At 34.1% G+C, this 26,844-nt stretch overlaps 1 protein-coding gene across 3 annotated transcripts in view; it reads left to right on the top strand.

Moving 5' to 3' along the window:
- CSMD3 (CUB and Sushi multiple domains 3) overlaps positions 1–26,844 on the top strand; it is a 1,080,105-nt gene that overhangs the window by 716,986 nt on the left and 336,275 nt on the right. For all 3 annotated transcript variants that reach the window (XM_060035246.1, XM_060035245.1, XM_060035244.1), the window contains one exon: positions 17,572–17,741. In XM_060035246.1, coding sequence (XP_059891229.1) covers positions 17,572–17,741 — 170 coding nt within the window. The remainder of the gene's footprint in view (positions 1–17,571; positions 17,742–26,844) is intronic.

The following is a 26,844-nucleotide window of genomic DNA, read 5'->3' as shown; positions in this document are numbered from 1 at the left end:
TTTATGATAGAATTTGGTATACTACATTTTGCATTGATCTATACACACACACAAAAAGGTTTTACTACTGTTAAATTTCAGCTCAAAATTTGTTCAGGAAATATAATGTTTTTTATTTATTTTTTACATTTTTATTGTAGTATAATTGCTATACAATGGTGTGTTAGTTTCTGCTTTATAACATAGTGAATCAGTTATACATATACATATATCCCCGTATCTCTTCCCTCTTGCGTCTCCCTCCCTCCCACCCTCCCTATCCCACCCTTCTAGCTGGTCACAAAGCACTGAGCTGATCTCCCTGTGCTATGCGACTGCTTCCCACTAGCTATCTATTTTAGATTTGATAGTGTATATATGTCCATGCCACTCTCTCACTTTGTCCCAGCTAATCCTTCCCCATCCCCGTGTCCTCAAGTCCATTCTCTACTAGGTCTGCGTCTTTATTGCCGTTTTGCTCCTAGGTTCTTCATGACCATTTTTTTTTTTTTTAGATTCCATATATATGCGTTAGCATATGGTATTTGTTTTTCTCTTTCTGACATACTTCACTCTGTATGACAGACTATAGGTCCATCCAGCTCACTACAAATTACTCAATTTCGTTCCTTTTTATGGCTGAGTAATAGTCCATTGTGTATATGTGCCACATCTTCTTTATCCATTTATCTGTCGATGGACACTTAGGTTGCTTCCATGTCCTGGCTATTGTAAATAGAGCAGCAATGAACATTGTGGTACATGACTCTTTTTGAATTATGGTTTTCTCTGGGTATATGCCCAGTAGTGGGATTGCTGGATCGTATGGTAGTTCTATTTTTAGTTTTTTAAGGAACCTCTATACTGTTCCCCATAGTGGCTGTATCAATTTGCATTCCCAACTACAGTGTATGAGGGTTCCTTTTTCTCCACACCCTCTCCAGCGTTTATTGTTTGTAGATTTTTTTTTGATGATGGCCATTCTGACTGGTGTGAGATGATATCTCATTGTAGTTTTGATTTGCATTTCTCTAATGATTAATGATGTTGAGCATTCTTTCATGTGTTTGTTGGCACTCTGTATATCTTCTTTGAAGAAATGTCTATTTAGGTCTTCTGCCCATTTTTGGATTGGGTTGTTTGTTTTTCTGATATTGAGCTGCATGAGCTGCTTGTAAATTTTGGAGATTAATCCTTTGTCAGTTGCTTCATTTGCAAATATTTTCTTCCATTCTGAGGATTGTCTTTTTGTCTTGTTTATGGTTTCCTTTGCTGTGCAAAAGCTTTTAAGTTTCATTAGGTCCCATTTGTTTATTTTTGTTTTTTATTTCCATTTCTCTAGGAGCTGGGTCAAAAAGCCTCTTGCTGTGATTTATGTCATAGAGTGTTCTGCCTATGTTTTCCTCTAAGAGTTTGATAGTGTCTGGCCTTACATTTAGGTCTTTAATCCATTTTGAGTTTATTTTTGTGTATGGTGTTAGGGAGTGTTCTAATTTCATTCTTTTACATGTAGCTCTCCAGTTTTCCCAGCACCACTTATTGAAGAGGCTGTCTTTTCTCCACTGTATATTCTTGCCTCCTTTATCAAAGATAAGGTGAGCATATGTGTGTGGGTTTATCTCTGGGCTTTCTATCCTGTTCCATTGATCTATATTTCTGTTTTTGTGCCAGTACCATACTGTCTTGATTACTGTAGCTTTGTAGTATAGTCTGAAGTCAGGGAGCCTGATTCCTCCAGCTCCTTTTTTCTTTCTCAAGATTGCTTTGGCTATTCGGGGCCTTTTGTGTTTCCATACAAATTGTGAAAGTTTTTTTTCTCGTTCTGTGGAATATGCCAGTGGTAGTTTGATAGGGATTGCATTGAATCTGTAGATTGCTTTGGGTAGTATAGTCATTTTCACAATGTGCATTCTTCCAATCCAAGAACATGGTATGTCTCTCCATCTATTGGTATCATCTTATAATGTTTTTTTAAAAAATTGAATTTGTTGTAGGTCATTGCAAAAAAACTGAATTTTTTTATGATTATTTAAAATATATAATTCAAGAGGACTTTAAAGTGATAAAAGTATGGTATCCATATTACCAGTAAATAATATTTTTGTAGTATATTGTTTTAGAATAACAGGCTTTAGGTTTTACCTGACTGCTATGCTCTAAAAAGGCTTAAACAGGCTTCTTCAAATCGTAAACTTTCAATTCTCTAAAGACAACATAAAAAAAATCTCAGAAATATTTTTGTAACATTATTTTAATTTAAAATCACTTTTTTATTTATGATCTTTCAAAGAAATTTAAGGTATTAAGTAAGCTTCCACTTAAGTTAGAAAGTCTTTAACTTTCAAAAAATTCATACTGTATATCTAAATTCAGCTCTTCTGTTCTATACTTATTAAATTAATTGAGTTTATATATTATGTTAATGACTGTGATTAATTAAATATATTACTAGGCTCTAAAGGGCTATTATCAGTTTTTATTCATTTTCTAAATTCCAGTTAATCATTTCAATACAGTGTAATTTTCATTTCATTCTGGGCCTGTCAATGTGTGCTATGTGATTGTCTTTGATAATTCTGCTTACAAAACGCACTGTAACCAATATTTAGACCTGGTGTTGTAATTAGAGAAAGGCAATATTACTACTAAACTACTACTATGATGACTAATACTACCACTTTTACTACTGTTTGTCATTTATTCAGTAAATACTATGTGCCCAGCCTGGTTCTAGACAATTTAAATTTATGATTTCTAATTCTCACTTAGTATAAGAATTTTTAATTAATTCACTGATAAGAAAACTGAGGCACAAAGTTGACTACTTGCCAAAAATCACTTGACTTGCAAGTGACAAAGCTGGATTTGAAGCCAGATGAATCTGATTCCAAAGCCCCTTCTGTGTACAGAGTTGTCATATGAAGGATCAACTTGGTTGCTGTGTTGAGGCTTCAAAGAGTGGCATTATCCTGGGCAGTTAGTCCCCCAATTCAGGACCAGATTGCAGGGTGTGAACTCAACTTTGTTGAAGCCCTCTCAGTGTATTTACATGCCAGGCAAGATTGTTAAATATATGTATTAATTTTTTGGAAGAGGGATATATTTCATTCCAACAATTGCACTATTCATTGTCATTATCATGTTCTTTCTGACATCAGGTTGCTAGGGATACCAAATCAGTAATCACAACATTGCTTGGAGATCTAAGAGTCAGAGAAAAATGAGATAAACAGGCTGGAAGGATATTTCTCCTAGGCCATTCCAGAGCTTTCAATGGCCTTCTCCCCCAGCTTCCTCCTCCCAACATACATACATATACACAGTTACGAACAACTTCAGGGTGAACCGAAGACCTCTGTTGCAAAGGTCCTGTGTATCTGTTCACCACAGACAGCTAATTTCTTTTTCTTAGAATTTATTTTTCAGACTTCCAGTTAACTAGTTCCTTCTAAAATAAAGTATTCTATTTCAAACCAAGATCTATACAAAGTTAGAAATTAAAATTAGTTTTAGTTTAAATCCCATTTTCTGTATGCCTCTTAGATGCCTGTCGCCAGGATTGGAATTTTAGTGTTTCAAAAACCTCTTAATAACCAATTTAGTACAGCAATGTTACCTTTTACACATGGTTCTTCATTCATTCCCAGATGCTTATGTTTAAGTTTTTAAAATACTTAGCTGTTACAGTCATGGTTTGGCATAAACATTAAAGTTGTTGAATTAATTCATCTCCCAAACTTACCAATTAGAGATAATCATAAACATAAAGAGGGAACCATCTCTATTCACATTTCCTGGGGTAAGAAATAGCAATTGGTCTTATTAAATCTATTTTTAAAAATATATACCTAGTTTGAGAAGAATATAGAACCTAGTTTGAGATTAATACTCTAAAGTACTATTTTAACTAATAAAAATTAACTGAGTATCCACTCAATTACACCAACTCTGGGCTGACCACTCTGCTAGACAATTGGGATATAGTGTCCCAGAGCAATGACAAGTTCCTTGACTTCAAAGGGCAAACAGTCTGAGGAAGACATAAACAGGTAAATAGGCAATTTCAATAGAGTGTAATAAATGCCCTAAAAGAGGAGTGACTTCCCAAAGGAAATGATCTCTAAAGGAAACTGAGGGATGAGAAGGCATTAGCTATGTATGGATGGGGAGGATGAGTGTGAATCAGGGAGAAAAAAATCTACTGAGGGGTAACAGCTTCTGCAAAAGGCGGGTATCAAAGAAAAGCAGAATACGTCTGTGGTACTGTTGACAAGCCGTTTAGCTGCTGTTCACAGAGACAGGGCACAAAGCAAGCAGAGAAGGCTGTGGATTGAGAAGTTGGAGCAAATACCTTTTGCTTGGGGATTTGAGCTGCTATGGTATGTACAATTGGAGATGTGGACAGCAGGATATACAAAGCTGGAGATGGATAAAGAAAACTAGATTGGAAATAAATTTGAGAATCATAGATTGATCAATGAAATGAAAGAGGTGAAAGCATAAATTGTTAAGTCTAAAATAGTAGTCTAAAATAGTGTGCAAAAAAGCACACTAACAAAATGAAAACAAAAACCTCTATCTTAATAGCAGCAGTAGTGGAGAAAAAAGGAGCAAAGAAAGAAAAACAGAGCATAACAAACACTGGTAAAGGAAAAAGAAAAATACAGGCACTTTTAGATGGCAGTTTGCCAGAGCAATACTCAAACCATGTGTATAGAGATCATTTTCTTTCAGTTAGTTTTAGAACACGTGATTTTTGCTTGGCAGATTAATTTTTTTAAAAGTTTGTAATCCGCACTGTCTAAAAATATACACTGCAGGATCACAATATTTTTCCCTTCCAAATAAATTTTTTTCAAAAGAACACTGATCTCAAACTCTGCTTGGAACTCATCTACTGTAGAATCAGTAGTGTTGCTATGGAGAAGTCAGGGCTAGTCACCACTCTCCAGCTGGTCCTATAATTTATAATCGCCTGGCATGTTGCCCCATACTACAGTCTGTCCCCTAAATTCTTATGATTTATTTGTTACATCCTATTAAGATACAAGACAGAGAATGTACAGCTGTGATCTTCAAGGAATCTTCAACCCATCCACTGTGCCTAAGAAACTGGTACAGAGACCAGGGAAGTGGAATAGTTTCTTATTCACAATCATGCAGACCTTAGTTCTCTTAAAATAAAAATTCCGTGTTTATATATCTGTCATATCCGGTTGGTAATGCCTCTTAAGAACATGAGGAACGTAATGAGATGAGACATGTCTTAGGAAAACCAAGGGCATTGTACAATTGTTTTTGCAGATTGCACTTCATGCCTGCAAAACCTGATTAAGTTTCACATTCTTTGTGGACTTTCCTCAACCTCTGCAGGCCAAACTGGTTATTCCATTCACAGGGCTCCCATTGAAGTTGTTCATATGTGTTTTTAGAGCACATAGCACATCACATAGAAATTTATTTAATCTGTTTATTTCACTCCTCTACTCCCAGCAAATAGCACAGTGCCTGCTATGCATTAGAATTTCTATTCATCTATGTGTGTAAAATGTAACATTTTCATTCACAGTGCTATATTTTACATGCTTACATTTCTGTCACTTAAAGGAAATTTGGATTCTTATATTTTGTATTGACAAATTATTCTGTATTCAGTGTTGTTGTCCAGTAGACACAAGAAGGCACGTTTGAATTTAATTTCATTAGCTAGAATCTGTAATGGGAGTATATAATGACTCAGCGTGTGTTGTTGCCCACAACAAATACCACACCAGAACCAATGCTTCATACCTAGTTTGAATACAAAAGCCATCTCCAAAGCCAATAGTCTGTTAAGGATCATGCTTTGGAACAAAACATACAGCTGGCACGATTAACGCTTAGCATCTTGCTTCTGATTGTTTGAATTATTTTTAGATTTCTGGACTTTATGTGTGTGTACATGTGTGGAATCCTAAGTGCTCATTCAAAATTCGACTACTTTTTTCTGAAGATATTTTTTTCTAACTCTTTTATCTATTAATATCAAGAAGATAGCAACTAATTAGTTAACTAAAGTGGCAAAACCCAAGATAGTTCATTTCCTTGGATTAATTTGGTACATTCCATAGAATGTAAATACTCCCTATCTTTCCTGTAAGGAATGTTTCGAAAGGTATTTAGCAACCAGAAGGTGTACCTGCTGGCATGTATGTAGTCTCGGGCTGGGACTCTAGCTCCTGATTTTTGTATTCACAGATGTAGACTCAAGGCTTACCTACATTATGACTGGCATTCCTCAGTCATTCTATCCCCTTGAAACCTTCGAAGTTGAGCTAAAACTTTCCATTGTGAAGTTATTTAGAAATTGTTAAATTGTTAGCATATTGATTTGTTTCTCTTGACATATTTAATTTGCAAAAAAATGTTTCAGTCCATGGTAAATCCTCTCACATCTTAAAAACTCACCTAAAATGCCACATTTTTCAAAAATTAGTTACAGTTTGCTTTACAGTATATGAATGTAATTACTGAGTACTTAGCATGGTGCATTTTAATACAGTTTGAGGAGGAAAGCATGAGGCTTTTTCCTGAATTGAAATTGTGACATAATATACATTGAACAAAGAGAAGGCCTGAAGTCTACTCCTTTCATCCTCTGGAGTATAGCTAAGAGATGAGAATCAGAAGCTGATGCTCAGCTGATGAAGGGGCAGTCAGACCTAGGGACTTTCCTTATGAGTTTTATTTTGTTTTTGTTTGTTTTGTTTTTTAGGGATAGGGGACGGATCTGTTTCAGAATTTCTGCAGAACTGGAGAGGTACTAGTCAAAATGGCCTTTGGCCACTTACCTATTGGTTATTTAGATCATGTTATACAATTTTTCTTTATCACCACTAAGAAGGGAAGAAGTGAAATCAACAACAACTTGGATTTCAAACAGCTGGGAAAATCTCATATTTAGCACTACCATTTCAAACTTGATGGTAGGAACTAGGGAAATATTAGAGAATTGGGATTATGTATGTTACCCAAAGGACAGAGATTCTGAGAGACCAAAACATTCCTTTACATTTTGTTGAGGCTCCTTCATAGTGTTTCTTTAAGTGTGAGAAACAGGGACATCCCTCTGCTCACAAAGGCTGTAGCTTAGAGCTTAGGGCAGGATCAACCATCATGCCAGAAATTATTTATAATAAATGCCAAACTTAGTTATGACTCTATTTGTGGAGGTGAGCCTTGGAAACAGTTCTTAAGAGCTTCAGGACTTTTTGAATTCAAAGAGAAATGTGGTAACCACCCCTGAAACCTTACCTGAAAAAAGTCATTTAAATGAAAAGTTGCATGTTACAGTTTGGAAAAACATATTATTGGTTTTGGAGAGTTTAAGTGGGAATAAATAACTATCTTCAGCTGAAAAATTGTGTGTTTTTTTTTCAATACCTGAACTTAGCTAACATATTCCTTAGACATTCATTATATTATACACTTCCCTCTTTAAACGTGCCCTTTTATATGCTTTAAATTTTTTTGCTTACTATAACATTTGGGTCATATAGTTTAGTAGTAGGGGGCACTCAATAGCATAGAAATCACTCTAATATTTAAGAAACCATGTGTCCCTTATTTGCTTCCTTATCCTTCATTTAAAAATATTAGAAAGACTGTGCTCACTCTAAAGTAATGCAGAAAAACAAAGAGGAAAATGCATAAAAAAGCTGTCTGCTCCCATCTCTTGCTTCCATTCTTCCGCAGTCCCAGGAGAGAACTTTATTACTCTTATGCTTAATCTAAGACTATTTTAGATGAAAGATATTGTATTTTAATTTCTGAATAGGAAACATGTTTTGATCATCCCTGATACCATTTTTTCACTAAATTTTAAAATAGTGAGCCATTTATCTAAAAACTACAATAGAATTTGTTGCTATATTCTTATAGTACTTTTTCTTATATGTATGTTGTTTCATAGTAGTAATCATAGTACATGTGGAATTCAAATGTGTGTCTTCACTTATCACATTAAAAATCACACAGATTTTCCCAAGTAACTTCCTTATTAGTCTAGGTTTAGGATACTAGACTATTAAGTCTTCAGAATCTGAGATGACTTTTGAAAACCCTGTTTAGCGTCTATATCTGTACTATTGTAACATAAACACGTTCAAATCTTAAGTTCAAAAATAACCTAAAACAAAAATAACAAAAATAAAAAACAGAACAACTTCCACAAACATCAACAACAGAAAACCTTTCTTTAAATCTGAATCACTGCTGTCTATCCTTGTATCTTTCTACCTCCCTTTACAGCCAATATCATTAAAGTCCTTGTCTTACTCTTTTCCTTCCCAACCTCTTAACTACCCAAAGCAGTGAATTTTTAGTATTCATCTTAATTTAACTCTCTCTGACATTTAATACTACTGAGAATTTTTTTCTTGAAACTATCCCCTCCCTATTCTTCCATGATACTACCTTCTGTGAATGTCCCTTTTGCCTCCCACTTAAATTCTGATGCTCCATGAATTCTGGACTTAGTTTGCTCTTCTTCTTAATTCATGTAGTCCCATGACTACAAATATGTCTAGCTGCTTAGTGGACTTCTCCCCCTGATATCCCATAGACATACAAAATTCATCACGTACAAAAATAAATTCATCAACGTACGCAAAGCCACTCCTCCTTCTATAACTTTTACTTTCAATCTCCTCTTCCTCCATCGTTTTAGTTCAAACGTTCACCATCTTCTAATTGACACACTACAATAAATATTCTCTAGGTTTTCATCCCTTTAGGAACCCAGGGCTATAATCCATTCCCCATAGAGCTGCCCTAATGGGTTTCTCAAATCTGATCATATTTTTCTCTCCTTAAAACTCTTCAGTGGATCTCCAGTGCCTATGTGATAAAATCTGAATTTCTTAGAACGGCATATGAGCTACCGGTTCTTCTAACTATGTCAATCTCATTTACCCATTTGTGCTTTCATTTTAGCAGTTCCCTTGGCCTGGAATCTCTTTTTCATATATTGTAATCACTTCTTTGATTCAGATCAAGGATAACCTATTCCATGAAGTCTTCCCTGACATTGTTGTCTCATTGATACTTTAAAATGTATAATTTCCTCATTTTTACCATCCCAGGCCATTGCACAAACTTGTATCACACTACAGATTACACATTTGTGCACATACCAGTTTCCCTGTCTGTCTGTCCTCTATACTACATATTACATGAGGATAAGGAACTTATCCTAAATGCCTAACATAGTATCTGGTATGTCTATAGGTATTATTTGTTAATAATATTATTTTTAGTGAGTAAATTAACTTTGCACAGTAGACCCTAAATAGCTGTGTAGGGAAGGAAGAAACCATGGAAGGACACTGTCAGGTTATCGGAATTCCTCCACACTTTTTCACTGAAAATAGTGTATTTGATTTTTAAAAAAGTTTTGAGCTTATGTCTTGGTAAAAGAATAATTCTGCATGGCAATAATGATTACTGTGATTTTTCATGGTAAAAAAATGAATATAGAAAATGCTATAAAATTGAATTTTTAAGGTGAAAAATAACAAATCCCAAATTAAATTCTTCCAGTGAAAAAATTTTAAGGCACTCTTGATCTGTAAATAACTTTAACAAGCACTAATCTGTGCTTGGATACATGCATGCAGTGTATTTAGAGAGTCTAGAAAGAGAAAGCCAGTTAAGTATCACTGTTGTCTAAGAAAAGCAAAGGCAAGGGAAAAAAACCTGACTTTATACAAGTAATACTAATGGTTCACATATTTTCAGTGGTGGCATAAGGAAATTAATAACTCTTTACACTCTAATTTTCACCCCCTTCTAAGAATCCAAGCACTGAGTATCTATCTGAGAAAAAGAAATCTGACAAAACATTTCTAAAGAACAAATGTGGGGACTTCCCTGGCGGTCCAGTGGCTCAGACTTCACACTCCCAACGCAATGGGCAAGGGTTCAATCCCTGGTCGGGGAACTAATGTCCCGCATGCAGCATGGCATGGCCAAAAACAAAGAAACAAAAGAGCGAATGTGTTATTAATACTGCCAAGTCATAAAGGAATATTAGAAGTGTTCCTAAATATATTAAATCTTATTAACATATTTTACTATATTTTACAGTTTTAGATGCCTGTTTCAAAAAAATTTAATATCTCTGAAATTAGTACGTATCTCACAATCAATGGCTACCATAGATTATTCACACATTTTTGCTTTCTTGTAAACATATAAAATAATGATGCATCTTTCAATGGTGTCTTAACTTGATGAAATACAGTAGAAATTAGATATGGAACAAAGTGCGCTCAATTAGCTGATAATAGCTAAAAAATAAAGTAAGTTCACATATATGACAGAAAAAAGTGATTGATTTGACTATGGCAGTTTCAGTGTCCCCACACCTTCCTATGTGAACACGATCACATATAACCATTATTTTTCCTCTGGTAATAATTTAACATATAGGAAATATATTTCTGCTTAATGCTATACTTTACTTGACTTAGGATACCATATGTTTAGGTTCGAAACTTTCTAAGATTTTTTGAATAATACAAGTCAAGTTTATTTTAATCACTTTCACAAAACAATTTTTAAAAACCCATGGTGCCTTCCAGCATAAAAGAAGAGATTCAACTGCAATGCAAATCTTAAAAATAATTGCAAACGTCACTAGTCATAGACATTTTTCAAATTTCCCAGCCAAGTTACTGAAAAACATTTTACCTGTTTATCTGAAAATATATGACTGTGTGCAATAGACGCTACCAGGTTCTGTTGTTGTTGTTGTTGTTTTGTGTTTTGTTTTTATCCCAGTGTTGGAGATTAATGATGCATAGGCTGTCCTGTTTTTTAGTAAGAAAAATATGAAATTCAGTGGGTATCCTTGGTCTACTGAATTCCTCACTGTAGCTATGACTCTTATCACCTGAGTCCAGTACACATATCTCTCTTACTCCAATCCAACCAAAGCCACATTCATCAAAGTATTATTTTCAACTAAGCAAAGAGTTTCATTTTGGTAATTCAAATAGATTTCTTAATCTGTAGGTTTAAATTAAAAAAATATTTTATATGAGTAGGATTTGTTTTTCACAAAATTAAGGCATCATAATAAACAGCATGTAGACTGGAGATTGCACAGAAAATATTTATATCCTATAAAGAGCCCTGAGGGCCTATTCTCCAAAAATGTTTCCCTAACGCTCTGCTAAATTATGTAATGTTTTCATATTATTAATTCCGGTCATTTAAAGATGACCTCTCAGTTAAAATCAGAGAGAAGAAACATTATCACATGATTAATAGTGATTATTTAACATTGATTATTTTGTAGGAAATTCATATTAACAAATTTAGGGTTTATAAGTTAGTGACATCAGTTATCAAGAACATGTATTCATTCTAGACCAAATAATAAAAACAAGGTGCTGTGCTCATGTTAAGGTAGGGAATAGTGTCCTTTCTTCACTTCCACAGAACATTGCAAACCTGAACTCTGAAGCAATTCTTTTCTAACTCAAAATCTCAAAAAAATTTTTTATGAATGTAGCTCATTCAATCTTCTCCTCTATTCTTCATCTTCTGCAACCAACTTAGTGACATTTTCCTTTCATACACACCTCAAAAGAACATTTTTTTTTCCCCTACTGTACCAGATAAACAACAAAAGAAACCCTACCTCTAACTAGATGTTACACAAAGTTTTTCTCATACTGGGTCTTTTAGTTCTCAGAACCTGTCATGGGCCCCCCCATAGTGTTTTCAGACATGTTCCTTCTGTGTGGGATATTCTTTCTCCCAACCCGCCTTCTGCCATCACCCTTAATATCCTCATTTCAGTCCTTCAGGGAAGTGTTGACTTTACTCAGAACAGTCAGGGCTTCCAGTTACATGTTTTCACGTACTATATGTTTATTTGAATGATTATGTAGTAAACATCTGTCGTTCCACTGGAAAGTAAGTTTACATGAGGAGCTCCAACACTCTGCCTCCCACATGCAGTACAGAGTAAGAATTTAATAAATATTTATCAAATGAATCAATCAGTTTTTTCCAAATCAGAGCATATTATTATCTGCTTCTAGCCATTTTAAACATCTTAGTATACATTACCTGTCAAGGTACTCTGTTAAGCTTATATTTATTATGACAGATGTTTCACAGACACATATTACATTACATGTGCAATTTGTCACAGCATCTGACCGAAACCCTAGCATTGCCCTGATGCAATAAGTCCCAGATTTGTGTTTGTTCAGTGACAGCTGAATACTGTCCATAAATGTCACTCTGGTGGGAGATGATGGCTATTTTTCAACTCAGCTTTATCACTTGGATTTTAGGACTTCCTTTACTCAAATTACGCTTTCCTGTGTAGTTGATGGGTTTTGTCTTTTTTTTTTTTTTTTTTTTTTTTTTTTGCGGTACACGGGCCTCTCACTGTTGTGGCCTCTCCCGTTGCGGAGCACAGGCTCCGGAAGCGCAGGCTCAGCGGCCATGGCTCACAGGCCCAGCCGCTCTGGGGCATGTGGGATCTTCCCAGACTGGGGCACGAACCCGTGTCCCCTGAATCGGCAGGCGGACTCCCAACCACTGTGCCACCAGGGAAGCCCCCCCTTTTTTTTTTAAGTAATCTTACCTTCCTACAATCAAATAGCCATTCCTCTCCTCTCTTGAGGTTAGCTGTTGTGCTGCTAGTTCCTCTTCTCAGTTAATTTTAACATATCTTGAGAGTATTCAGTAACAGTTTGCCAATATTCATATATTCTCACTTTAAAATGTGCCTTGTAAAAACTTGCTGTGGTAGTTGTCATATACAATGAAAATGTTGTAGTTTGGATATTTTTCCTGGACATTCATGAACATTGCAGCCATGACTATTTGTGAGAATTATCTCTTATACTTCCACATGACATTGTTTCACTTATTCCTTTCACCATCACAGCCACCCAATGCTAGAAAGAACCGTAACAGTATTATTTAATATCAAGTCATTTTTTCCCTTATTTGGACCCTGAAACTGCATCACTTGGGGACCAGAGGTGGTGCTTACATGTGGAGAAAACATCATGTACAAAGGCTTAGAGTGTGACACTGTGGCAAAGGGCCAGTAGCTCAGGATAGGTGAATTACAAGGTCCATGGGAAAGAATTGTGGGTAATAGCTAGAAAGGCAGCGGTAACATTATAAATGGCCTTGTTTGGCATTCTGTGGATTTGATTTGCTGATGGTGAGTATTTGTTAGGCAGAAGGTACAGGATCAGATTTGCATTTGGAAAATATCATTCTTAGGTTATTACACAACAGACCAGACATAGAAGTATGTTCATTGCTAGACTGGGGCAGAAGGTCAAACTGTGGAAAGTTAATTGTTAATTTCAACATTCGATCCTGTTCAATTCCAGTTGGCAAGCAAGACTGCTGTAGCCTAAGGGTGGAAAGAAAGCTTATACAGGGCAAATGTTAGTACTACATCGAGTGCTGGGGAGCCAGTGTTTTGTATACTTTAAAATTAAAAGGTAAAATCAAAGATGAGGTTCCATGTAAAAATAAGTTTATTAATCACCTAGCTTCTGGAGTTTGGCACTGTGGCTAAAGAAGTTCCTCCATAACTTATTGTTAGTAGAAAATTTTATTTTATTGAAACTCATCAAAAAATAAACTTGTTCATTTTCCTGTATATGTAGGTAGAACATTCTGAACAAATTTTTATCATTTTATGTTTCAAGATCTTTTCTTGATATGAGATTATCATTCTGAACGTTAATAATTATGTATAATGGAATGCAGATTTATAAATTATATGTGGGATGAATGTATTCTGACCTCCAGGACATACCCCAGCCTGCACAAAATAATCCTCTTAATTTTTAATATAATGTCCTTAAATACTGTGTGCATTGGTTAAAGTGTAAAGAAAAAAATGAACCAACTACCAGTTTATCTGGGATGGTCTCAATTTACAACTGCTGTGTGGGATAATTATTAATAATGCCTCCTTTCATACTAAAAGAGTACTTTGATCTGGAAGAGAAATTATATGTTCACCCTTTTAACACCATAGGCGATGACTGATAAATAAATCCCAGGGTAAATCCCAGCTCTGATACACACCATTTGTTCAATTTTAGGAAGAAAACTCACTTCGGTGTCTTCATCTATGAAACTGGAGAAAATAAGTTTTACCTTGTAGATTTGTACCTTTATGAAGAATAAATGCAGAGTTGGCTTTATGGATGTGAAACCCATGCAGTCCCACAGTGGGGAGCTTCATGCTGAGAAGGGCCATGCTTTGTTTAATGCTCTACTGATCTCTTGAAATTGTTAACATGTTTTCAACAAGTGTAGTACATTTTCCTTTTGTACTGGGCCCCATAATTTATGATGAGTCCTGATTAAATGAGAAATGTGCTAATTTAATCCAAATTTTCTTCCTTAATTCTTCCGTTCTGGTTTAAGTCCTGATTTTATTTCACCAAGTAGAAAATCATTTATAGTCATTTTATAATGCAAATGTCACTGGAAATATTCAATAAACAATCTGTAAGAGGTATAGAAAAGTTTTATTTGAGCCAAACAGGATTATAGTCCGGGAGACAGCCTCTCAGATAACTCTGAGGAACTGCTCCAGAGAAGCATGGTTTTCAGCACAGTTTTATATCTTTTCAGAACAAAGAAAGTCAAGCAAGTTGGGGATACATCCCTTTAAGGTTTAAAAAAACAAAAAAAAACAGATCAGCATGTGTACAGCAAGTCAGTATGTCATTGGCATCTGTGAAGGGAGTCTTATTACCAAAGGAGTACCAGCATTGGCATCCCAGGAAAGGAGGCATTTAATCTTTATTTTTAACATGGGCATTCTTTACTTCTGGTCAGTGTACACTTTTTTTTTTAATGATTAAAGCAGATGTACAATGTATGTCCAATAAGCCACAAACAGGTTGTTTTAATTAGCATAAAATTCAAGTTAAATAATGTATTAGCCAGAATGATTTCCCCATACCCCAATATGTGAACATTTCTTCCATTAAAATCAACTGAAAATTAAAATATAACAAAAGCAGGTTATTGTTGATATGAAAGGAAAATTTCCTTTATATTTTACACTAAAAACCAGTGTTTATAGTAGAAGGCACTTACTACCTATTCAAATTTTGAGAACATTACAATAAATTATTAGTATATTTTGAAGTAAATTATCATTTGGCCTTTATTTGGGGAGGTGTTATATTCAGTTAAAATAATTTTAATATCATAAATAATTCTCCAAAATTAGAAAGAGTCCTCTGGCTTTTCACACCTAAGTGTCTTTCTATACCTGAATAGTCACACTGGGGACAGTATAAATATCCTAAACTATTTTTCTTTGTATACAACATGATGCCACCATTAGTACTTATACTTAAAATATTCATAATAATAGCTTTAATGTTATCAAGCTCTTGTTGTATGCCAGTTTCCTGCTAAATGCTCTACATGTATTATCTACATATAATAATACACACACACAAACATCCCTATGAAGAGGGTACTATTATTTCCATAATAATAATTACAATATTGAGGCTTAGAGAGAATAAATAACTTGCCAAAGCCATATAGATAGAAGATAGAGCTTAATTTTGAAACTAATCTTTGAATTTTAAAGCCTGAGCTGCTAATCAGTATTTCAGTATTTTGCAAGTTGGCATTCAAGTACATATTCTCAGAATTACATGATTCTATAACATAGTTTAAAACTGTCTGTATTCCCTAATAAATAATCTAACTGATAAACATATATGTGTATTCTGGATCATCTGTATGACCTGGGAACTTTTGTCTCCATGCCCCCACAAGCATGCCTAGATTCTAATAAGCTAGTGAGGAGGAAATGAGGCAGATTTAAAATGTAAATGATTCCTCTAAGATCAAGAACAAGACAAGGATGTCCACTCTAGTCACTTTTATTCAACATAGTTTTGGAAGTCCTAGCCACGGCAGTCAGAGAAAAAAAAGAAAGGAATCCAAATTGGAAAATTAGAAGTAAAACTGTCACTGTTTGTAGATGACATGATACTTACATAGAAAATCCTAAAGATGCTATCAGAAAGTTACTAGAGCTAATCAATGAATTTGGTAAAGTTGCAGCATACATAATTTATACACAGAAATCTCTTGCATTCCTATACACTAACAGTGAAAGATCAGAAAGAGAAATGAAGGAAACAATCCCTTTTACCATCACATCAAAAAGAGTAAAATACCTAGGAATAAACCTACCTAAGGAGACAAAAGACCTATACTCCAAAAACTATAAGATACTGATGAAAGAAACCAGACATGACACAAACAGATGGAGAGATATACTATATTCTTGGATTGAAAGAATCAATATTGTGAAAATGACTGTACTACCCAAAGCAATCTACAGGTTCAGTGCAATCCCTATCAAATTACCAATGGCATTTTTCACAGAATTAGAACAAAAAAATGTACAATTTGTGTGTAAACACAAAAGACCCCAAATAGCCAAAGCAATCTTGAGAAAGAAAAACGGAGCTGGAGGAATCAGGCTCCCTGACTTCAGACTATACTACAAAGCTACAGTAATCAAAACAGTATTGTGTTGGCACAAAAATAGAAATATAGATCAATGGAACAGGATAGAAAATCCAGAGATAAACCCACGCACCTATGGTCACCTAATCTATGACAAAGGAGGCAAGAATATTCAATGGAGAAAAGACAGTCCCTTCAGTAAGTGGTTCTGGGAAAACTGGACAGCTACATGTACAAAAATGAAATTAGAACACCCCCTAACATCGTACACAAAAATAAACTCAAAATGAATTAAAGACCTAAATGTAAGGCTGACGCTATAAAACTCTTTAAGTATTATTAAAATAGAAATAATTTAAATCAATATTGGCAGTTTATGAATTTTTTGTTTTTGTTTTACCTTAAAAGGTCTTGAAGGAGCTTTATTGGGTGACACTTCATGTGACTGATTGTTAGCATCATATCATTAGTTCTTATTATTATTTTATGCTTTGTTAAAATAATATTATTATTATTGATATTATACTGACTGCTCCATCTTGATCATTTTCATTTCCTCATTAGGTTTTTTTCTTTTACCTGATTTTTGTTAATGTTTAAGTATTTAAACAGTAAAGCATTTAAAGGTAAAGAATCATTCTAAAATGAAATTGATCTCTTCCCTTTTTTTATACTTTAAAATAAGTAAATTATAAATTTAAACATAATAAGTTAATCAGAGATCTACAAACTTAAAATACATCCTGAAAATCTTTTGCCCTCATCCTTTTCCATGCTATCCTTTCATCCAAGGTTGGGGGGGAAATACTGAAACTATTGTGTATTTCTATTTATGTACAGTGTTCTGTCCAGAGGCAGTAGTCCCTTCTTCCTATCTATTATATGAGAAGGAGTGATTCATCTACAACGTAAAGCCCTTCTGTACATTATTTTCATGTTAGCCTCTAGCTAAAATAAAATACATTTACACTTCCATACATTACATTACTTGAAATGATAATGCTTTCTATTAAACTGTACTTCAATATTCTGTTTTACCTGCAGCTGAATGTGGTGCATCTGCAACAAGTAATGAAGGAATTCTGCTCTCTCCGAATTATCCACTCAACTATGAAAACAACCATGAATGCATTTATAGTATTCAGGTTCAAGCAGGAAAGGGAATCAATATTTCAGCCAGAACATTTCATTTAGCACAAGGAGATGTTCTTAAGGTAGGTGAACTCAGAATATTTATATTTTGATCATTTTAGTCATTAAGTATACATTAATACATATATACATGTATATGATATATATGTATATATAATCAACCATAAGTTGATTCTGCCGTTCATGGATTTAAATTATACATTATTTCCCATTTTCCTGTCAGTATTTTTACTGAGATAGAATGTTTTCTTTCTAATGTTTATTTATAATAAGTAAATTTTGATTTTATGATACATGAATTATTTTTCATGACATAAACCCATTTATAATATTGTTTTGAAAAGCAAAATACAGAATTTTTTGTAATGGAAGAAAAAAGATGTCTAGTGAAAAAAATGTCTAGTGAAAATGCCCTAAGATATTACCAATAGCTATTCACTTCCTCTACTCCAGTAGTCTCTCCTGTGCTTTGTAATTTAGTTTCTGAACCCAATTTGCTACATAGCTGTTTTCTTTTTTTTTAACATCTTTATTGGAGTATAATTGCTTTATAATGGTGTGTTAGTTTCTGCTTTATAACAAAGTGAATCAGCTATACATATACATATATCCCCATATCTCCTCCCTCTTACATCTCCCTCCCACCCTCCCTATCCCACCCCTCTAGGTGGTCACAAAGCACTGAGCTGATCTCCCTGTGCTATGTGGCTGCTTCCCACTAGCTAGCTATTTTACATTTGGTAGTATATATAAGTCCATGCCACTCTCTCACTTCGTCCCAGCTTACCCTTCCCCCTTCCTATGTCCTCAAGTCCATTCTCTACATCTGTGTCTTTATTCCTGTCCTGCCCCTAGGTTCTTTAGAACCATTTGTTTTTTGATACATGAATTTTAATGTTTCAATAACACCAAAATAAGAACACTTTCATGCCAAATATCTTATATTCAATAAATATTATCTATGAAACATAATCCATAAATGGACATTTATTTATTTTTATTTTGATGTTTATTAAGTAACTTATTTCTGTTGATGCATAGATAACTCTTTGCATTTATGACTATGAAAAAGTTTATAATTTATGAATATATCTAACAATATCTATAAATTATTTAAGAAAAAATATACCTTGTTGATAATAAACATTTAGGACAAAATTTGTTAATTTATTTAAAAAATTTGAAATAATCAAATTTAAAGATACGATTAAAGGGAGTTCCCTGGTGGCTAGTGGTCAGGACTCAGTGCTTTCACTGCTGTGGCCACAGGTTCAGTTCCTGGGTGGGGAACTAAAATCCTGCAAGTGGCACGGCGCTGCCAAAAGAAATTTTTTTTAATGATCCGATTTTAGGCAAATGAATATTTTCATACTTGCTGATCCATATTTTTCAAAGTAAGTGTTTTGATAAATATAGTTTATATTCATTATCGGAATAAAAGTAAACACTTCTATAAAATCACATTTAAATATTTAAAAAATGATCACATACATTTTTTTTCTCATTATCAAGATTTCATTAATCCAGGTAAGAAATTCAACATATTTCTGTTTTCACAAATCTTGAAAAAATTTATGATATCCCAGGTTGACTGGGGTGGGGGACTTTTATTTAAGCAGTGATTTTAAGGTTGTTGGTTATGTTCTTCTTTTAAAAAGAATATTAATTTGATGATAATTGATGGTTCTCTAACACAGTTCTTTATGCTTGTAAGATTTGTATAGACATGGGAAAGATTTCCTGCAGTACACTTAGATATATACAATTTTAGTATTAATTTAGAGCCATTCTCAATTTTTGTGCTTTTCCTCAATAGGCAACAGAAACTCACTGTATTATATCTTCAACTTCCAGTTCATTGTTTGGATTTTCCTGTTAAAATAGGTTTATTTGCTAAATTGGAGTCAACATTGAGATTAATGGGATACTTGTACTTAGAATTAAGGCAGTGGTTATTTATTTATTTATTTATTTATTTGGCTAACTGTGGGGAAAAACTGTATCAAGGTATAGATCAGAAATATGAGTGTAGCTACTAAACTGTATCACATAGCAACAATAATAAACATGTATTTGTAAGTTAAAAGTCAGGAAATGCTTCCCCATGCCTACCACAATCCTTCCTAAAATATTTCTCTGCTCTCAGTGATGCTTGACATTTCTACATTACTTTTCCATACTGAATGATGTTTATTTTTTGGAAAATTCATTAGGGATAACAAGTGATGCTTTTTTTAAAAAATAGCCCTAATATGTTTCTCAGAGTGCTTTCTAACGTATTACTTATTTGAAGTAAAGTCATATGCATTTGTGATGTGTGTTCCCTTGAGGAAGGATGGGACCTCAGTAATAAGTGACAGTGTGAGGGGACGTGATGGTGAGAGACAAAGGAAAGCAGAAAAACTCAATTTAAGGCCCTTTAGTGGATTTCATTAAATAGTGACTTTTCTTTCATGAGTGAAAGGATGAAAATTTATATTCCCAGAAATTTTTTAAAAATTATGTCTTTCCTAGAATAAATATATGTTTTCCAAAGTTGAAAAGATTATATACTAAAATTAACCTGGAAACACACCAATTCAATTATCCTTGTACTGATAGTCTAACCTGGGATTTATTCTAAATTACCACATTAAAAGGACTTCAGTAAGCCATACTACAGAGATGGTTGGGGATGGGCTTTTAAACGCTGTCTGTCTTCATGATCTCTCCACCAGTGTAAGATGTAAAATGCTTGTATGTTATTCTTCTCATTAATTCCATGGATGACTATTAGGTCAAAGATACCTACTGACACAGGCACAGTTAGGCATGCACAAACAGACAATGTACTCCGCAAAGGACAAATGATTACTTCTCAAAGACAGTTAAGCCCAGAGTCCTATCAGGATGGAAGGTCATTTGCCTCACTGCAAACTAATCCATGAGAGCCCATTCTCAACCCCAGCACTTTCCAATATTAAACCTACTAGAGTCAGTTCTCTTTCTCCATTCCAACTAAGACATAAGAAGAAATAAGAAAAAAAAATAGCCCATTATGGAACTCTCTGCCCCTTGACTGAGAGATTTAAAAGCACTGTTTTTCTTTATGTGGTAGGATCGGCTATGTTCTTTGGAATGACATTCTCTTGTAATCTTTACATGTATAAGGTTTGGAAGAAGGTTTGTTTTCTTCTGGTTTCACTTACTATATTACATCACTGTATTGGATTCTGATAAAAACAAAACAGCAACAACAATAAAAAACAATGTGTGTTATTTATCTATATCTATACACACACAAAAACAACTTTCCTTTCCAGTAGCTCATCCTGTAGGATGATGCTTGTTTACTCATTCACCCACTCTCTCTCTCCCTCCTCTTGCTTTTTATAAACACCTTAGTTATTTATAACCACACTAGCAAAGTTTCAGTAGATCTGGGGAAAGTAGGTTCAGTTGGTTTGCACCTGGGATTAAGGAATTTTATAAAGCCCTCCAGATTATGTGATGACCAGCAGGTTTGGGAATTATGAATGTATCTTTCCTTGGTTCTTTTACTTTCAATGGGCAATAATATTGAACTTCCCAATCCCTCACTCAAAATATGTAACTTAATTAATTCTTTTAATTAACATTTATAGATGGTGTTTATTATATGTAGGCTCTAAACTGTCAATAATGAATAGCTCTCCTTGTCAGCTGGATAGGAAAAAAGCTGAATACCAATCAGAAATACTAGTTATGTTTTTGTTGTCGCTGTGTTTGTTTTTATTTTCAGAAAAAGACTAAGCACTGTGTTTAGATAAAGAAATGTAGCAGGGAAATAATTCAAGACAATCTTTTTACCACAGTCAGCATTATGAAGTTTAAAGACATTTCTTACGCAAAATGTAGACTAAATGGATTATTATGGAGAAGAGCCAGTAAAATATCCCAAAATTGGTTTTGAGAGTCCAAAAGAAAGGGTTAGGAGATGTATATCATATTTATGAAAAACTAGATAGTTGAAGGACTTAATAACATTCTTCTAGAAATATGATGAGAGGGTTATTAATGTGTTGCTATTGTTGTTTTCTAAGACGTATTATTTTTAAGCTCTTTCATAACCTATTTGTGAATCTTTGGCAGTACCACGTGTGAGAGCCTATTGTTAAATTTTCAGTACTTTTGTGAGCTGGTTGTTAAACATAGCCATTATTAAAAATTAAATTGTTACAATTGAATTACAATTAAATTAAAAAACAAAGGTAATAAATGCAACTTTTCATTTCCTAATTATTTTACTACTTTAACTATTATCGGTGCTTTTTTTTTTTTTTTTTTTTTTTTGCAGTACGCGGGCCTCTCGCTGTTGTGGTCTCTCCCGTTGCGGAGCACAGGCTCCGGACGCGCAGGCCCAGCGGCCATGGCTCACGGGCCCAGCCGCTCCACGTCATGTGGGATCTTCCCGGACCTGGGCACGAACCCACGTCCCCTGCATCGGCAGGCGGACTCTCAACCACTGCGCCACCAGGGAAGCCCTTATCGGTGCTTTTGAGGTTACTTATATATACTGTATCTGTGTCCATCTCTTCCCAACTCTGTATTCAACAATGTCACATTGATAGCTTGATATTAGCCATAGTAAAGTGTTTACACTGCAGAAATTGGCAAATACTACAAACTCTGACTTGATTTATTGCTTTGCTCATTGTCAGTACATAAGTAGAAATGGGTTGTATCTGTAACCATTATATTATGAATAGCACAAAAAATTGAGAAAATATCTTTTCTAGTATTTGAAAACTATTATTCAGTTTCGCAAAGAAGTTGCTCATATCATTTACAAATCAGTGACATTCTGATATAACATCGTTTTTGATGTTTCATTTTCATCTCACTTGTTAAAAAAAAATCAAGCAATAGGGCTTCCCTGTTGGTGCAGTGGTTAAGAATCTGCCTGCCAACGCAGGGGACATGGGTTTGAGCCCTGGTCCGGGAAAATCCCACATGCCGCGGAGCAACTAAGCCCGTGCGCCACAAGTACTAAGCCTGTGCTCTAGAGCCCACAAGCTGCAAATACTGAGCCCGTGTGACACAACTGCTGAAGCCTGTGCGCCTAGAGTCCATGCTTTGCAACAAGAGAAGCCACTGCAATGAGAAGCCTGCACACCTCAGAGAAGAGTAGCCCCCGCTCGCCGCAACTAGAGGAAGCCTGCATGCAGCAACAAAGACCCAATACAGTCAAAAATAAATAAATAAAAAAAATTTTTTTTTAAAAATCAAGCAATGTTCATTTAAGAACAACTTTTGTCTGTAAGTTGCAGCTACAAAAGTTTGGCAAAAAACACTGAAAGCACTCTGTAAGAATCAATTAGCTCTATGGAATTTTCAATAATAAGTATTGTATATTTTATTCCTGTGTATAAATAGGATGCTACACATCCCTTAAATCAGTGATTCACAAATGACAGTCTGTGAGCCAAATCAGACTGACACCTCTTTCTGTAAATACAGTTTTAATAGGAGAAAGCTGTGTTTATTCATTCACATTGTCTACGGCTGCTTCTGTGCTAGAAAGGCAGTATTGAGTAGCTGCCACAGAGATGTTAACAGCCTAAAATATTTACTATCTAAACCTTTTCAGAAAAAGTCTGTCAATCTCTCTTTATATCAATAAAATTTACTTAAAAAACATATATATGGGTATGTACATTCACCAGTTTGGTTTGTTTGAGAGCTGGGTTTTAAATATTTTCTAGCCCACCAGTGATCTCATAAGTCTACCACGTGTATCTACTAACTCTGCTTGTTGTTCACTGATAATCCTCTGTTATTTCTCCCTTCAAAAGCACTCTGTAAATATCCATTTGTATAGAGTGCTATGATAGGCCTCATAAAACCCCTTTCTCCCCTACTGAGATCACAGAAGTGAAATGATGTGTGACATTCCAATCAGCTTTGATGGTAGAGCTGGGACCACAAAGCTAAGGCCCCTGAAAACCTGACCCCTCATTGCATTCCCAACTCCCTCCCTGATACATACCAACTCTTAATTGAGTACACATTATATAGCTATTTTAAAGACAAATATTTGAGTACAAACAAATGTTTTCTTCTCTGTTACATATCATCTTTGGAGAGAACATAATAAGATTTAAAATATTGTCCTTTTTAACAATTGTAAAAATTATTTATTCTTTTTCATTCAAAATTTGAACTCTAACTCAACTTATTATAAAAAATTATTTAAATTCCAAATCAACCTATAAAACAAATGGCCAAAATGAAAATTCTAGTATTCATGAGCAGGAATGATTTGAAGGTTTGTATGATTATACTCACATGCATGTTTAATTTCTCTCTTTTTATTTTACTTTTTTATGTACTTTTTGCTCTTGGGTTCAGATAATAGCTTATTTGCTAAATTCACTAGAGAAATGACTGGGAATATACTTTCTAATCATACATTTATTATGTCATTAACAACAAAAACAGTTTTAAGTGTCCATAAGCAGTTCATCATAATAGGGTTTGACCTTCCATATATAGGAGGGTCTGTACACCATAACTAATTTCAGGCCCTGATCCATTACAAAAGGTTTTATAATTGAAACATGGCAGTATTAAGTTCTAGTCTGTTCTAGTGTAGGACTACCAAATTAATTGCAACCTTATAACAAATTAGAGTCTTATCAAAGAGCTTCATTAATGTTATAAAAGCCCTCAATGCCTTTCACAATATTAATTCTTAAGAAAACTTGAAATCTACATTTGATATAAAAGTAAGTCTTCATTATCTGAATTAGGCTCTAAGTAACTAAGAATATTTCTATTGTGAGCACCAGTCCTCTCCCTTCCAATTAAAAAGTATACTATTATAATTAGCTTAGTCTTTTTTAGCTTTCTAAATTTCTGAAAAATAAAAATAGATATTAAGAAATATCTCAAAAATAATAATATATTTTAGAAAAAAGAAAATCGGCTCAAATAAATAAAAACATACTTAAAGATCCTGATTTTAAGTAGAAAAGCGATGAGGAATAATGTCAAAATTTCTATGTGATTCTGATCAGACCCAGTATAATCACTCTGTACTGTAAATTTATTTTTAAATGAAAGGCACATTTTGTTTGTTTTATTTTCTTATTTGTATGATTGCATTCATGTCTACTTCAAATGTAATTTGTCTTTGGCTACACTGCTTTGTCCTTCCTTGTTGCCTTTATGCACCCATATATATTTGAATACATTTGAAGGATTTTATTTACAAGTTAAACAGCACGGACTTGATCATAGCTATAAAACTCTTCTTTTTTCAAAGCCTTCCTAATTAACACTTGCTTTTCATTTTGAATTAACAATTTTATACATGCTTCCAAAATTTCGTAGCTGAATGATCACACTTCAGCAAAAGTTGCGTTTTCTGACACACGTTTCCTTGTCTCTGAATTATTGCTGATGGCTACTATTCTTAAGAAAGGAAAAGTTGGCTCCTATGTAATCAAACAAAAAAAATTCCTGAGCTAACAAACCTCAACATTTGTTTCAGCTTTGTTGAAGACAAATTCTTGCTGATAACTAAAACAGAGATGAATTTGTATGATAAATTAGATTCCACAAGGGGTTCCTGGTACTCCCATATAATTTTAAGAAATTAGTCCATACAGCCCTTTATCTAGTAGTCAAATACTCATTTTAACAGTCAACACATTCTTTAAAAAATTGACAGAAAGACCTTTTAAAACAAAGAGGGAGACCAGTAAGGTGTTTGCTGTTCGGAATTCAGGGAGCATGTTGGATTGACTTTACAACTCACTTCCTCTCTTTCTTACTTCCACTCCCTCTCAGTGGTAATAAAATAACAAGTAAATAAACTGGTGGAGCCTGGAGGGTGCATATGAAGCTATAGATTCCCTCAGGCACAAAGGGAGAGAGCAGGAAACGCCTGGACACTGGAGACTTCAGAAAGTCTGTGCAGAAAAGTTATAGAGTAAGGTTGTTAAGAAAGGATACTAGGGGCTCTGAACAAAAACTACATTTGTATAGCATGTTAAATAAAAGCATTGTTGTCTTTACAACATCAAAAACCTGTATCAATAATAAGGAAACATAAAACTATAACTACCTAAAGATAAATAAACACATAGTTAATGGAATTCAGGAACCAGAAGTAAGAAAGACCAAGTTAAATACTTAAAACAAGTGAGATATCTTAAGATAATGCAATTTGAGTACCAAAAACAGAGAATAGGGGAGGGAAGAAGGAGGAGAGAGAGACAAACAGACTGACTTTCTAGAACTTGACCAATGATTTAAAAATTTAAGATTTAAATAGAAGACCTAAAAAGAGATTAGTTACTGCTGAAAATCTAATTGTTAGTGTGGAAGATCCAGTGGAAGATAAGCCATAATACAGCAGAAAGATAGATAAATTTCAGAAGAAAAAAATGTAAAGGAATTGCAACACAGTTTTGGAGACTGAATATGTAAATAATAGGCATTCAAGGTGGAAAATAAAATGATAAAATTGACAAGGAATAATTAAATAAACAAAAACTCAAGAATATGTCCTTGAATTGAAGAATTCCTTGAATATGTAGAAAGCAAAGGCTCATTATTTTATTTGAATAATCCAGATTTTGAAATATAGTAAAATATTTCCAGTTCACTTTGTTAAATTAACATAAACTTAATACTAAAACCTGTAAGGATAATTTGATACAAAGAAAAAAAGTTATACATCAGCTTTTATTTACAAATTGTAGAAAACATTCTAAATAGATGATCAAGTTAAATCCAACAATTTAGCACAAGAAAAATATATCATGTAAATTAATATAATAATAATAAAAGTTGAATCATGTACCACCTAAATATCATCTCCTAGGTGACATGAATATAATGCATACCACTTTGGGGGAACATTGGTGCTATGACAAGATCACCGGATTAGGGGTTTAGCGACATAATTTTTACTCTTATGACAGGTCAGAAGTAAGGCAATTTCAGGCAAGAAACAGGTAACTTTCATAAGTATTTCTCAGTCGTTTCTATTCATTATCATTCACAGAAGGAGCCCCAAGCTCCAACTTCATGAAACTAAGTACTGTGGAATGAGATTTGTCAGGGTTGGTCTTTGTAGGACCACAAATGATCATAATATCCAAGATTTTATGAACTCTAAGAACCAATTTTCACACC

Source organism: Delphinus delphis, chromosome 17, assembly GCF_949987515.2.
Source record: "Delphinus delphis chromosome 17, mDelDel1.2, whole genome shotgun sequence".
Taxonomy (NCBI): Eukaryota; Metazoa; Chordata; class Mammalia; order Artiodactyla; family Delphinidae; genus Delphinus; species Delphinus delphis.
Note: the sequence above shows the minus strand (reverse complement) of the source record. Positions and strands in the feature narration are given on the sequence as shown.